Source organism: Panthera onca, chromosome A1, assembly GCF_046562875.1.
Source record: "Panthera onca isolate mPanOnc1 chromosome A1, mPanOnc1 haplotype 2, whole genome shotgun sequence".
NCBI lineage: Eukaryota > Metazoa > Chordata > Mammalia > Carnivora > Felidae > Panthera > Panthera onca.
Genome location: NC_138339.1, coordinates 29,749,471 through 29,764,136, shown reverse-complemented (window position 1 = coordinate 29,764,136; position 14,666 = coordinate 29,749,471). Strand labels below are relative to the sequence as shown.

At 35.2% G+C, this 14,666-nt stretch overlaps 1 protein-coding gene across 4 annotated transcripts in view; it reads right to left on the bottom strand.

Annotated features, from left to right (window-relative positions):
* Positions 1 to 4,773: 4,773 nt before the first annotated feature.
* NIPBL (NIPBL cohesin loading factor) overlaps positions 4,774 to 14,666 on the bottom strand; it is a 197,158-nt gene continuing 187,265 nt past the window's right edge. For 3 of the 4 annotated variants that reach the window (XM_078445006.2, XM_078445004.2, XM_078445014.2), the window contains 5 exons: positions 12,406 to 12,552; positions 10,346 to 10,620; positions 8,279 to 8,453; positions 6,325 to 6,513; positions 4,774 to 5,764 (listed from right to left, as the gene is read on the bottom strand). In XM_078445006.2, coding sequence (XP_078301132.1) covers positions 5,399 to 5,764; positions 6,325 to 6,513; positions 8,279 to 8,453; positions 10,346 to 10,620; positions 12,406 to 12,552 — 1,152 coding nt within the window. In that variant the 3' untranslated portion in view covers positions 4,774 to 5,398. Of the gene's footprint in view, positions 5,765 to 6,283; positions 6,514 to 8,278; positions 8,454 to 10,345; positions 10,621 to 12,405; positions 12,553 to 14,666 lie in introns of all 4 variants that reach the window. The other variant, XM_078445009.2, reaches the window with a different exon arrangement.

The window sequence follows — 14,666 nt, the reverse complement described above, 5'->3', positions numbered from 1 at the left end:
AATTTTTGTGTTTTGATCTTACTGAATTTCACATGTTGCTCTCTACTTCCTCCTTGAAACTCTCTAATCCCTCCCTGGTTTCTGGATTCTTCCCATCTTCAAGATTAGCCAGGTAATATGGAAAAAAATTAAAATAAAAATGGGACCCATAAAATGTTCACATTTTACCTTCTCCCTTTATCTAACAGGACAGTAGGCATCTCAAAATCTGAAGCTATAAAGTGGATCTTTTGAAAAGGTATAAAAAAAAAAAATCCACAACATTTAGTCATTAGTTTCTCTACATTCATATCTTACGACTGAATAAGGACTTTCCAGATGAATCTTCTTTGTAAGAGCAACTGATCTGGGAGGTGAGAAAGAGCCTGGAGGGTTGCTCTTGGCTCTTGGTACTAAGTAGGTATATGCAGGTAACCCTTGAATGATGTAGGGTTTAGGGACACCGAGACCTCCCACATAGTCATGTGTAACTTTTGACTCAAAAACTTGGCTACTAATAGCCTACTGTTGACTAGAAACCTTACTGATAACACTGTTAATAAACACGTTATGTGTATTATATGCTGTATTCTTACCGTTAAGCTAGCAGAAAAAAGAAAAAATTAAGAAAATCACAAGGAAAGTAAGTTACAGTATTTGCATATAAGTGGAACTGCACAGTTCAAACTCATGTTGTTCAAGGGTCAACTGTAGCTTGTAGATATCAATTCACCTATTTGAGCCTCAATTTCTCTTCACCTGTAGTTAATGGATTTCCAAAGCAGTTTATACATGTCACTGGTGGGAGTGACCGGAAATCCCCTGAAATTATATGCACAATTCTGTTCAGTCTTCTAAGAAGGGTTTGTTTAGTTTCCTAAGTAGAGATTTCATGGCTTTCATTAGATACTTAAAGAGGTTCATGAATATCTGGATTAAATGAGTTGTCAGATCCCTCATATTTTAAGACTCTATAGAAATTTTTTAAAACTATGGAATGTGGAGATCCATTATCAGTTTAGGTTTTATGACAAACTTAGATTATGATTACATTTTCCTGTTCTTTGTTCTAAATTACAATTCTAGGCAAGTTATGATCACGGCAAACTTAACACTGCCATTTCTTGTGGGGAAAAAAAGGGTGCAGACAGTACAACTATATGACAAAGTAACACAAAATAACTTTTCATTTCTAAGTTCTAATGACTGAAAAAAAAGTCACAAATAGAAGCAAAATTACATTCAACAAAACTGCAATGCCTACAAACTATATAATAAAAAATAACCACGACCGATTGTCCACTTATTTCAAACAGTAGGTAACAAAATTCTGACTAACAGAGGAACTTTAATCACAGGGAAACTTCTGTTATCTGTTTAAACTTGTGTTTCCTTACTTTAGTTCTTCATCTCTAATTGCCTGTTTGGCATTTGCCAACTAAAATTCAAAGGATTAAACAAACGTTTATCACCATCTTTCTGAAAACTAGACCTACCTCCTTACTTCATTATCTCTGTAATGGCACCACTATTCTGGTTACGCAGGCTTAAGAATCAATACACAGGAGTTTGGGAGAGAGACAATGTCTCTCAAACCCAAAATAAATTCAGTTACGAAAAAGGATTACAAAGCGGAAAATAACTGTTGTTCCTCTATTTAGAACCAACTATTTCTTAAGAACCCAAGGACAAGATTCAGTTTCTTCATTAAAAAATTTGTAAAGAATAAAAGATGAAGACATCTATAGATTAAGACCTAAAACTAAAAAAGACATTTTGAGGACATTGAAAATTTGAAGTTACTGGATATTTGATGTCAAGGAGTATTAATATTTAAAGATGATGTGTTTATAGATGAAATAATGTATCTGGGGTTTCAGAAAAATATAGAGGAGGATATAGAGGGTGTAGCTGAAATAAGCTTGGTCAGAAATTCAGAATGATTGAAACTGAGTGATGGGTCTGTGGTGATTCTCTAACCAAAAGTTAAAATCATTAAAAAAAAATGCTGATGAGAATCAAAGAATGTGTGCATTCTGCATCAGTGTGGGCCATGAAGCCATATACAAGTGGCGCCTCACAAAGAAGGGTGGGTCGGTGGTATTCACTGGATTATCACACAGAACACAGGGATTTTATCACCACTTGGTCAATAAACTATGCAAATGGGAACTTGTTTGGTCAGTGACCTATTACATCAAATTTACATTCAACTGTTAGGACCAACAGAACAATGAGTGGTTAGGAAAATTTTCAAATAAAAATATTACACCAAGTTGTGTAATGAATAATATGCTTCCTATGACAAAAATTAGCTAAGGGGTTAAACCAACTTCAGTTTTAAAATGAGCAAGGCAAAACAGCAAAAGGTTCAAACAAGTAGGATTTCTGTAACACAAAATTTACTGTCAAGTGTCTCAAATTACATGATCATTTCAAGTGAATGATCTGATGGTTTTATATTGGCAAAAGTAACCTTATTCCAGTTTAGTATCAATAGCTTTGGAGATGCAGACCACCTGGGTGCTGTGCTAGTGACCACACTGAGTTCTTTGTGCAACCGAAAGCGGAGTACGGGTGAAGAAAACCACATACCTTCCTGGGTAAGTTCACTTTCTACGTGAACATATGATAACTTTGCTCATTGCTCATGAAATCCACATTGGACAGAAAAGCTGGACTTACCTGTCTTCATGGATAGACTACAGTCGTCAATAACTGTGTGCTTCAGTTACCTGCTAATGGTTCAAATATTCAACATATCAACAAAGTAAGCTACATACTACTTTTCTTTACAAGTTTAGAATTTCTCACTAGAGATTACTAAATTGTTTTCTGCCTTTGTATTTTGATACAAATTTTTTAAACTACCCATTCGCTGTCAAAATAGTAAACAATTTAAGAAAATACAAAAATTTCGTAATTAATGTATTAAAGTGAAGAGGTACTTGGCGCTTTTTATATCAAATAGAACACACCTTCTTTTCAATACAAATCAATAAAACATGATTTGGCATATTACAGTATCAACAAACTACAGATTAAGATTGAACTTTGTAAACCCTTAATATACACGGAAAGTTTGATTTTGTAGATTTGACCGTCAAGGCCTTAACCTATTTTACTGTTAAGACCTAAAAAATTCACATTTGAGAAATCTACCTTTTGAAAACTTTGGTTAGTATATTTTAAGGGTTAAGGCTTAGGAATTGTATCAACATTTGGCTTATATTAATAGCTAAAATACTGGAACTCAGAATGTATGGAAAATTCCTGAACACAGAAATCCACCTGGCAAGAGAAGCCTTACCTACTGTGTGCCTACCCCCTAAAGCTCACTCTGAAGAGGGTCCCTAAGTATAAACACACTAAGTATCCTTTAGGAACTGATCTACTTTCAATAAGGATCATCTCCTTTAATTGTTTAATTAGCTTAGAATAGTGAGACACAATTATTCCAACTCCGAATTTAAATCCCTACAACATTTATAAACTAATTACTGAATCTGAGACTCAGTTTTCCTCATCTACAAAATGGGGATAAAACATTTAACTAGCAGAGTTTTTTTAAGAATCAAATAACAGCATGCACGATTGTCAACCTTCATAGCATTCAAGATCAGTTTTACTACATCTTCTTTAGAACTCTACAGGCTAGACTTTATTTTCTTATATTTTTTCTACATTAGTATTTTACTCTTATTGATGAATTTCTATTGTTTTCATTAGCTACCTCAAGTCCTTTCTGATTAAACATACTACTCCATGGGGGAAAAAAGCCAATCTAGTTTTATTCTACAGAGTTCACAGTAAAAAGGAAGAGGAAACATACAATTAAGTGGAAGAAGAGTGGGAAAACATTTCCTTCAAGAAAATGTTCTGAAAGAATTCCACATCGGAAATAGATCCTGAAAAGTTATTTTCATTGTGGTTTAATAAGTGTTCACAAAAAGGTATTTTGTGGCAATGTCACTTTTCCTCACAAATTGAGAATCTTAATTTATTGGCCAATTTCATAAAACTTAACATTCTAGAGGTCAACTTTTAAAAATGAACTTAAAAATAAGTACACATTGTTTTTAAAAGACTTAAATTTGAAACACACCTTCTCCCCTGCGATTTTAGCCATTACTATTTCTGAGCATCAACTATGCAGATCAACTGATTAAATACCCACTCTCCCCATTTGTAATAACAACCGTTCTCCAAAGAGGTATAAAATGTTTAGAATAGAAAATGAATAAACATCTCAACTAGTAAAATTACTCCTTTTTCAGCATTAAAAAATAACTTGTGAAAAATGTAATGTAAATACGAAATGTCATACTCCACTCTATTTCTAAAATAACACACAGCATAATTTTAACTAAGAGAAATGCTAGTTTCCCAAAATAGCATGACTGTTACCTTTTCCCCAGGTTTAAAAAATAAATATTACCATCATGACATCACTAGAAAGAAATTGAAGCATACAAGGAATAAACTATAGTTTCTTTTTATATCAAAATGTACTCTTGAAAATGTGTTTGGCACAGTGCTAAATCATATATAGTTAATACTAAATATTGCAGGATACAATAAAACCCTGGAGTTAACTGTTTACACCCTCTTATGGGAATGAAAATAATAGATACCAATTATTCAGAAGTCAGCCTATACAAACTGTATAAACAATATTTTATGTTTTGCTTTGAAAACCAGTGATATAATAAATTTTACATAAAAGACTGCAAAATAATATAAATGGATTTAAACAGATCTTTACAATAAGAAATTCAAATGGAAACAGACAAGTAACAAAGAGAAGTAAAAAAATTTATTGCAGTATTCGCTCCACCAGATTGCCTGGGGATCCCTTTTCTTGTATTGTTTTCAGGGTGACCTAATACATCAAAATCTACATTTACAAAAACTCCTTCTGCAGATAGGTCATAGATACTGCATGCTTTTTTTTTTTTTTTTTTTTTTTTCAACAGAATAAATTATATATCCAGGAGAGTCTGCCATTTTACAGCCTGGAAAAAACAATGCTTCCCTGGAAACTGGGCTAAGCTAAAGAAAGCCATCCGCTGCTAGGTTAAACTCCAAGAACACTTTATTAAGAACATTAACAGACTAATTTCCAACATTCACTTGTTTATTTTTTAAACAGAAAGTTTTTTTCCAAGATATAAACAATTTTTGTTAAACTATAATACAGTGGGAGTAAAAATGAACTGAGAATCTGTTTCTGCTGCACAACAGCGAAGGGAGCTCCCACAAAAATGTTTGCCCAACATTTCCTTCTTTTGTTCCTGCATCCCAGGTTCCATTCTTACTCTTCATAAAACTGATTTTTTTTTTTGCCAGAATGTTGATATTTCAAGTTTTTCTGCCTTTTAAAAAAATTCCTGTAAATTTGGCTGCATGTACAAATTCATTAGCTGGAAGTCCCATCCTTGGCGGCATACAGGGATCGTAAAGTCTGAACAACTTTATTAGTCAGCTTATTAGCACTCGTTAGAGCAATTTTTTTGTAAATAATGTCTGACTCTTTAATAGTGTCTACCCAAGGCACCAGTTTGCGGCCGTCACGGCGCTTAGCCTCAGTCCAGGAGCCACTGTAGGAGCCTGCCATCCACTGAACACTGAAGCCATTGCTGGTTTTCTGTACTACTCTTGCAATTTGTGGTCGATCTTTGTACTTTGGACAGCAAATAGCGATGACATCCATGACGTCAACACTTTCATTCATCTGTGCTGCCAACTCCGTAGAGTCTGAATTTCGTTTTGACCTTCTCAATGACTAAAACATTGGGGGGGGGAAAAAAGACGAAGTGTTACACAAAAGAATTTTAGTGAAATTTTTGTTTTTATTGCTTTTAATCCCTTGACGCCGGGAGTTTGGGATTTCCCAGCACACTTCCATTGCCGGCAATGAGACGCACCGTGACCGCCAGCGCCAAGGGGTTAACATATACTTGTAAAACCATATAACTCTTAATTTGTACCCGTGTCTTTACTCTTATTGATATATAAAATTATATATACATATGAACCATAAAGCTACATAAAACTTAGCAACAATAAAAAAGGATAACACACATTAATACAATCCAAAAAAAATTAATAACCCTTTATGCTGGATAAGTCTCATTTCTGTTTTTTCTTTTTTATTGTCTTTTATGTTAAACTTTCTACAAAAGGATGTATAAATGGTTAAGTAGAGAATCTCTATCTACAAAATGTTTTCTCTCATAAGTATTACATTACTTGGTGTACATTTAATAGACTGACATATATAAGCACATAAAAATCATTTTACGTAATACGCTGCGAAATACGTTGACTCCTCCTCCGCCTCACCCCTGAAGTGCCTCCTCCTCTATCCTCCCCATCACTTTCATCATCTTCTGTCTCTGCTGCTGCATTATTTTTAGGGCTGCCTCCTCCAAGCAGCGAGGTAATTGCTTTGTTCCGAGCATTTGTACTAGCTGACACCTCCCCTTCTTCCTCCTCTTCATCAGGGTCCAGATGTTCCATGAGAAGTTTGAACTACAAAAATTAGATATGAATTTAGAATTTTATGTACATAATTTCAAGCAAGATTGTTAAATCCTTAAATGTTTCCTTTAAAATTATTTTCCCCTAAATGTTTTCTACAGCAGTAATTGGGTGTGGGTGCTAGTTTAATTGCTAAATAGACTTTAGCTATTGTCTGCATCAGGGCCTGGTAAATATTTTCTATAAAGAGCCAGATAGTAAACGTTTTTGGCTTTTGTACACCATGTGGTCTCTGTCATAACTATACAACTCTTGTCACTGTAGTGTGAAAGCATCTAGCGACAACATAAATGAGTGGGCATGGCTGTTCTAATAGAAGTTTATTTAAACAGGCAGTAGGGAAAAAAAAAACAAACAAACAAACAGGCAGTGGGGGCCAGATTTGGCCCATAAGTTGGAGTCTGCTGACCCTGGTCCAAGTCATCAAGCAACCAAGTAATTAATAATTAAATACTGATAGACATTTCCCCCATTTTCTGTCCCCCTTTGCCTTCTCTGAAAGAAGATAAAAGAGGATAAAAAGAATGTTAAAGAATTTTAAATGAGAATTAAAGTAATTTTCAGTTTTAGAATATAAGGTTTACAGTCTATGAATAATATGAAAACCACTGTGTAGGTTTCATTCTTGGTCAAAAATATCATTATTAGTTATGTTTAGCTACTTGCTTGAAGTAGATTAAAACAAAAAACTATTTTTATTTTTGAGGGACAATCCTCCCCCCAAATATTTCTTTAAACATAAAACTTTACTGGGGTAAAATATACCTTAAAACTTATCATTCTAGATTTTAGTGTTCAATTCATTGCCATTAAGTATATTCACCATGTTGTATAATCATCACCACCATCATTTCCAAAACTTTTTTATCATCCCAAACAGAAATTCATTCTGTTCCTATTAAAACAATAGCTCCTCATTCCTTCTGGTAACAACCTCTATTCTATTTTCTGTCTCTATGAATTTGCCTAGTCTTAAAGACATTTTAAGTGTTTTTTTAAGCTTATTTGAGAGAAATAGAGAGAGAGAGGGAGAGAGAGAGAGAGGAGAGAGACAGAGTATGAGCAGAGGCGGGGCAGAGAGAGAGAGGGAGAGAGAGAATCCCAAGCAGGCTCCACACTGTCAGCACAGAGACTGATGTGGGGCTTGATTTCACAAACAGTGAGATCACGACCTGAGGTAAAATCAAGAGTCCGATGCTTAACTGACTGAGCCATCCAGCCACTCCAAGACATTTTAAAAGCACTTTTTGTACATATACACATTCTTACATACTTGTTAACAGAGTACATATATAAGAGACATACAAATATATAAGCCTGTATTACACTTCTGTAAGAATACGTAAAAAAGTACTAATACTGGTTGCCAGGAAGGAGAGCAACAGGATGGCTGGAGGGCAGGAGGATGACTTTTTCATGACTTTCTCCTTGTATGAACCATAAACTATGTAATCTACTGAATTAAGAAAAATACACACATGGGCATGGCTTTTTTCCTAAAACCTGCCTAAAAGCTTTCATTCTTACTGAAATAAAATGAGCAGTGGGCTGGCCTTTCCTAAGAAAAAGTAATTATGATGCAATGGGTGAAATGGGAAAGGCAAGCTTCAAGGAACTCATTAAAACCACATACAGAAAAATCATCCTGGTGGTTTATGAAGCTTCAATGTAAGGGGGACTGCTTTCTCCCAGGAAAGAATTTACTTTTCAAGAAAGTCACTATTAAAAAGAAACAGATTTTGGTTTTACTACTCACATCTAGATACTGTTTTACTATACTCCTCTTCACATCTTCAGTGATTTTGGAATTAGCCATATCACTCCGCAGGAAGTCCAGTGTTTGTTTGGGATGAAAATGAACTCCTGTTTTCCGGTTTATCGCTTTATCATATACTTTTGCAGATTCAGATGGAGAGTATTTCTGAATTTTACTGTTTTGGGAAAACAAAGTCATTAACTTTAAAATTTTTTCAGGCATTTATATTTAAAGTGATTGCAGTTAAACTTAATTTACTAATAATTAAACTTTTTATCATACAGATTTCAGCCAGTGAACTTGTACACAAAAATAAACATAATTTCAAAAGGGAAGTAAAGACATAAAGACAAAGATTCACAAGAATAATATTCTCTTGTTTCCATCAGCATTTGTCTGAAATAGAGGCATCATTTAAATGAAAGTATTTCTCATGTCTGTTTTTGAGTGCCATGATCATGATTGTAGAACAGTTTCAATATAATACTGGTTTATGTAACTAGTTTACCTCCTACTTTCCTGCCCTCCCAATTATTCATCCTCTACACAGCAGCCAAAACCTGTTTCATATTATTAACAACTCTGGCTTAAAAATCCTCCCGACTTAGGGTGCCTGGGTGGCTCAGTTGGTTAAGCATCCTGGGTTTTGGCTCGGGTCTTGATCTCATGGCTTTGTGGGTTTGAGCCCTGCATCTGGCTCTGTGCTGGCAGCTCTGAGCCTGCTGGGGATTCTCTGTGTCCCTCACGCTCTGCCCTTTCCCCAAGAGACGTGTGCTGTCTCCCTCTCAAAATAAATAAAAGTTAAAAAAAAAAAAAAAAAATCTCCCCAACTCCTTAGCATCACCTCAAGGCCTTACAAGGTTTTACATTAAATTAGTTGCCAACATTTAACATCAAGATATGTCCATTAAAACCTGGATTATCTAGCTTCTCTTGCAAAAGTAGATGCTCTTGGCTACATTATGCCTACCCTCTTCTATGGCAAAAAATTGATGGACATCTGAGTAATACCTGAGTCCTTTAAATAAAACGTGTTTTTTCCAGTTTGCCAGTGACCTTCTCCTGAATCCCCTTTGTTCCGTTTCATGATCTATCTCCTATGAACATTTGGCTTTGTGATTCCTTTTTTTTTTTTTTTTTTAATGTTTTTTCATTTTTAAGAGAGAGGGACAGAGCATGAGTGGGGTAGGGGCAGAGAGAAAGGGAGACAGAATCTGAAGCAGGCTCTAGGCTCTGAGCTGTCAGCACAGAGCCTGACGTAGGGCTCGAACTCACCAATCATGAGATCATGACCTGAGCTGTAGTAGGATGCTTAACTGACTGAGCCACACAGGTGCCCCAGCTTTGTGATTCCTAATGTAATGTTTTAATGAAATGAAAAATGACAAGGGGTGCCTGAGTGGCTCAGTCAGTTAAGTGTCCGACTCTTGGTTTCTGCTCAGGTCATGAACTCACGGTTCATGAATTCAAGCCCTGCATCGGGCTCTGTGCTGACAGCACGGAGCCTAATTGGGATTCTTTCCCTCTTTCTCTGTCCCTCCCATGCTCTCTCTCAAAATAAATGAATTAAACTTAAAAAAAAAAATGACCAAAGTTTCATGGGTACAGGCAGAAAAAAGATACCTACAGTGACTAATTGTGGGTAAAATTATAGGGCATTCACAAATAATTAGTACTTTACTATCTCTTACATTAGAGACTATTTGGGTTCTATGAGAGCTCAGTCTAGTTGGTCTACATCTATTCTTTATTCACAGCTCTTTGAACACTTAAATTTGCAATCTACATGAAGATCAGCTTAATTCTCTAATAAGGTCTTTTTAAGGAAATCAACAAAGTCCTTTGATTTACAATGCATTATGACTATGAAATGTTTGTCTTCTCTTCAAGAACAAAGTGAACAAACTGTGATATATTACACAACAAAATATATAGCAACACTATGTTCCTTCTTTAAAAAGGAACATTTTTAATATGAAAATAAGCATGCAATCAAAACTGAGTTTCATATTTCTTTATAATTTGAACCAGGTAAATTTTTTTCTCTCACTGCTAATGTAACCTTACCTATCAGAAAATCCACAGAGATTCTTCAAATGTTGTTTTAGCATCAGAAGCAATAAAATACCCTGGGAGACATTTGCAAATTCAATTAAAGGAGCTGAATTTTCTGGCAAGCATTTCATCACTGAATTTATGTCATCTTCCGAATCTGAATCTGAATCTGAATCTACACGTTTCCGTGACTTCCGAGGCCTGGAAACTTCTTCTTCACTCTCACTTGACTCATTTTCTTTACTAGGTGATGATTTTCTCTCTTTCCTTTTGTCTTTTACCATTGACTGGGGGGGTGAAAAAAAAAGGAAAAATAGTAACAAAATACCCCTAATAAATACATATGGTCCATTCAACAACTTCAAAAAAGCACCTTTAAATTAATATTTTATATATTAAAACCCTCTGACTTTCCATAAACAGGTTCCAAGACTTAATAAAATTGTATATAATCCACTGCCCTGATCTCTCCCTCCCCAAAAGCTCTTCTGAAATATCAAAGGGAAACAATTTTGTTATAGGATAGAAATGAAAATAAGTTAGTTATAAAAGTATAAATTTGGTACATAGGTAAGCCATTACACAGGAAAAGTAGTAAATATAGTTTAACCGAGGAGAGGGGTGCCTGGCTGGCTCAGTCAGCAGAACATATGACTCGTGATCTCAGGTTCATGAGTTCGAGCCCCACACTGGGCATAGAGACTACTTAAAAAAAAAAAAAAAAGTGCTAAATATAATTTAACTGAGGAACATTTAATAGGTTTGAACATCCCAGCATCTATCAAATTCTCCCTTTTAAGAGCTTTTCAACAAGATAATATGGAACTTTTCTTAAACAGTTATTTTTTTCTGTATTTCATGAAACAGTTGACTCTTAAAAAGAAATAAAGTCAGCTAGATTTAAGAGAGGAGAAAAGACTAGATTACAAAGCAATTATTCAAATGTAATTGTTCAAGAAATAAAATGGGAGAAACATTTACAAGTATATCCACAACAGTGAGAGAAAATAAGGTAACATTATGGCTTAAGTTTCTGGGGGAATTATTTAACTTCTCAAACTTTAAGGTGCACCTAGGGATTCTGTTAAAAATAGACTGTTTCAGTAGGTCAAGGGTGGGGCCTGAGGGTCTGCAGTTCTCACAAGTTCTCAAGTGAGGCCACTGCGGCTGGGTCTTGGTGCAAACTTCAAGCAGGAAGGGTTTAGATCCCTCTGTAATTCCAACCCTTGGGTATTATAATAATCTCCCTGATTTACTAGTTTGATCATATCGAGTTCTGAGTGCAACAATTTTGTAAAATGAGATCTACTGTGTCATCAGGCACATGAAAATATTCCAATTAATTTTTAAATAATTTACTGAGGGCCTACTATGTTTCCAAGTGCTATACTAGGTGCCATTACAATGAAACCAATTACATTTTCTCCTAAAAAAACCACAAAAGAGAAGACATAAGGTTTATAATAAGAAACTCAGTAAAGATTTTGGGCATACAATATGCCAACCCCATTATGATGCTGGTGTTCAGAGATAAGGAAATCAACATTATACATTTTCTGTGTTTCCTTATAAGTAAGCTATCTATCTCTATCTCTAGTTATATCTCTTCAAGTATACTATTGTGACCTACAGCATTACCAGATTTATAGAATCGCAAGATGCTTTAAAATGGGGTTTAAATGGATATATGAATGGACACCAAACACTTAAGGTCAGTGCTTAAAGTAAGAAGAAAAAAAGAAGTGGGATGGCTTATCAAAAGAACAATACATACATCCATATATATATACACACACACACACACACACACACACATATATATATATATATATATATGGATGTATGTATTCCACTTAAATGATCTGAAATGGAATGGTTTTAGGTCTTTCTTAATAGAAATGAAACAGCAACCCACTTCTTCTCCCCAATTCAAGCACTGCCCAGATTTTAAATTATTTAGAAAGGTTTTATATACCTGTGAAAAGAAAAAAAAGAACAATGGAAACAAAACAGTGAAAATAGCATGCCTGCACTTTGACAGATGCATAAGAATAGTAATGTGTGTAACTTACCTCCTTGAATGACTGCAGTAGGTTACTACCAGAAACTGAGAGTGTAATGTCTATATGATGCATTATAAACAACGGCTCTTCCTGTGTCTGGTATGGAAAACAGGCTAGATTGTCTGCTATATACAAGAGCATATTCACTTCTGTTTTCTGTAAATTTTAAAAAAAGGTACACATGTTTAGTGGATAATCTAGAAATCCATCCAAAAATCCTTTTTAGAAAAAATATTAGAGGGCACTTTCACCTCAGTTAATGCTTCTGAAAGAGAAGGGCGGGGGAGGGAGGGAGGGAGGGAGAGAGCAGGGAAGGGAGGTAAGAAAAACGGATGAGGGGTAACAGAAATGGATTTTATAAAATAATCTTATACCCATCTTAAGAGATTTCATAATGAAGTATACCATGGACCTCAAGAAGGGAAGAGGTGAAATTTTTCAGTGCACCCAAGTGGAATTCCCTCAAGTTTTCTTATAGAGTATATGGGATCTTTATGATAAATCCATACCACATCAGAAAGTATACATATGAATCATAATGATTTGTCATTGTGCTTCTAAGAGTTTAACCCATATGGAGATCAGTTACACACAGTTACTATTCTGCCCTCAACAATAAGCAGTAATAATAGTACTAACATGTGGGTTAAAAAAAAAAAAAATCAAAGCTCACGTATTCAAAAAACATTTGTCAGTTTCCTACATATACATAATTTAGAAAATCAGTCATTCTGACAGTGCTACCATAGTCCCCCACATTATAAAAACTGAGGTAAGCAAAAATTAGGGTTACTACTGGTTGTTTGCTTTAAAAAGAAGTAACAGAGATTTTCAGCATTTCATAACCATACAGAATATAAACAGAAAGGCACATTAATATTTAAATTCCTTTAAAACATTTACAGTTTAGGAAAAAAAATGAAAACTATATAGCAATCAAAGCATACTCCCTTCTACCATCTCACCTATCCTGCCATGCAAGCAACATAAAACCCAACAGCGGCAACAGCAACAACAAAATCCAGTAGGACAGATGGAATAAACTTGCTTTCACTCTATTTTTTTATTTTTAAATATGTGTCAACATCTACATGTTACAGTTGGGGAAACGCAAACACAGAACTCTACCTCATCTATTAACATTAATTTATATATACTGTTTCCTCCTAAGCTGCAAATGTTCAGGACTACTCTCAATAAACCTTTTAAAAACTGAAATTCTTCAACTCTGGTCATAAAGAAGTCCTGTATTGCTCTTCCCTTTCGAAAATCAAATTTCTTAAAAGAATACTCTAGAGCTGCTCCCCCATTGTCTTCCCTACCACTCTTCAATCACAATCAGACCTGTGTCCCTCACTGCTTGACTGCTACCCATTTTTTAAAATCTCTTCTTGACTTGTGAGTAGCACTGGACACTACCCTCCACCCTTTCCTTCCTGAAAATTTCTTCCTCCTTAGTTCTCTCTTCGACTATTCCTCTTTTTATGTCCTTCTCAAGCCAACTCCTTTTCAGCAATCCTATTATTATTCTCAGGTGCTCAGGACAAGAATATTCCAGTTATCCTTCGACTATTCTTACACAGCCTCATTCATTACTTCTTCACGCTTCTTTCCTTTCCTACCACCATCATAATAGATCAGTCCCTTGTTACCTCTAGTGTGAACACAATGCTAAAAAATCCATGTTCCTAAAAATGTCCTTTGGCACCTGTCCACATTACTTTCATTCAAATGCTTTTATTGGTTTTTCACTGTCTACAAGATCTTCCATAAACCATGCCTTATTATGACCTTTCTGCTCCAGTCGAATAACAATCTATTCATTATTTCCCACACATTCTTATCTTTGTGCCTTTATTATGTTTTTACCCCTGCCTTAAATAGTAGGTCCATCTCATCTAATTCCCAGGCCTTCAGTGATTTGTTCCTCCTCTGACATCCTTTCCTGGAAACAGGAGACGGCACTGCATTATGACAGCTGAATTTCCAGCTTAGCATTGCTCATGCTGGGGTGACAGAACATCGAGCTAGTGACAGACACACAGCAGGCAATGAAAGCACACAGGAATGAAGCTCAGGAGAAGAGATAAGGACTAGAGCAGTATCAACAGTATGAACCACCTGGCACTCAAAATATGCTAACCTTAACTATTATTTATTTCCTTTATCATGTCTCCACAACTGGAGGGAGGTAAGATCCATTGAGGGCAAGAGCACTATATCATACCATTTTCCACTCCTAGCATGATGTCCTACATACCATGAAAACT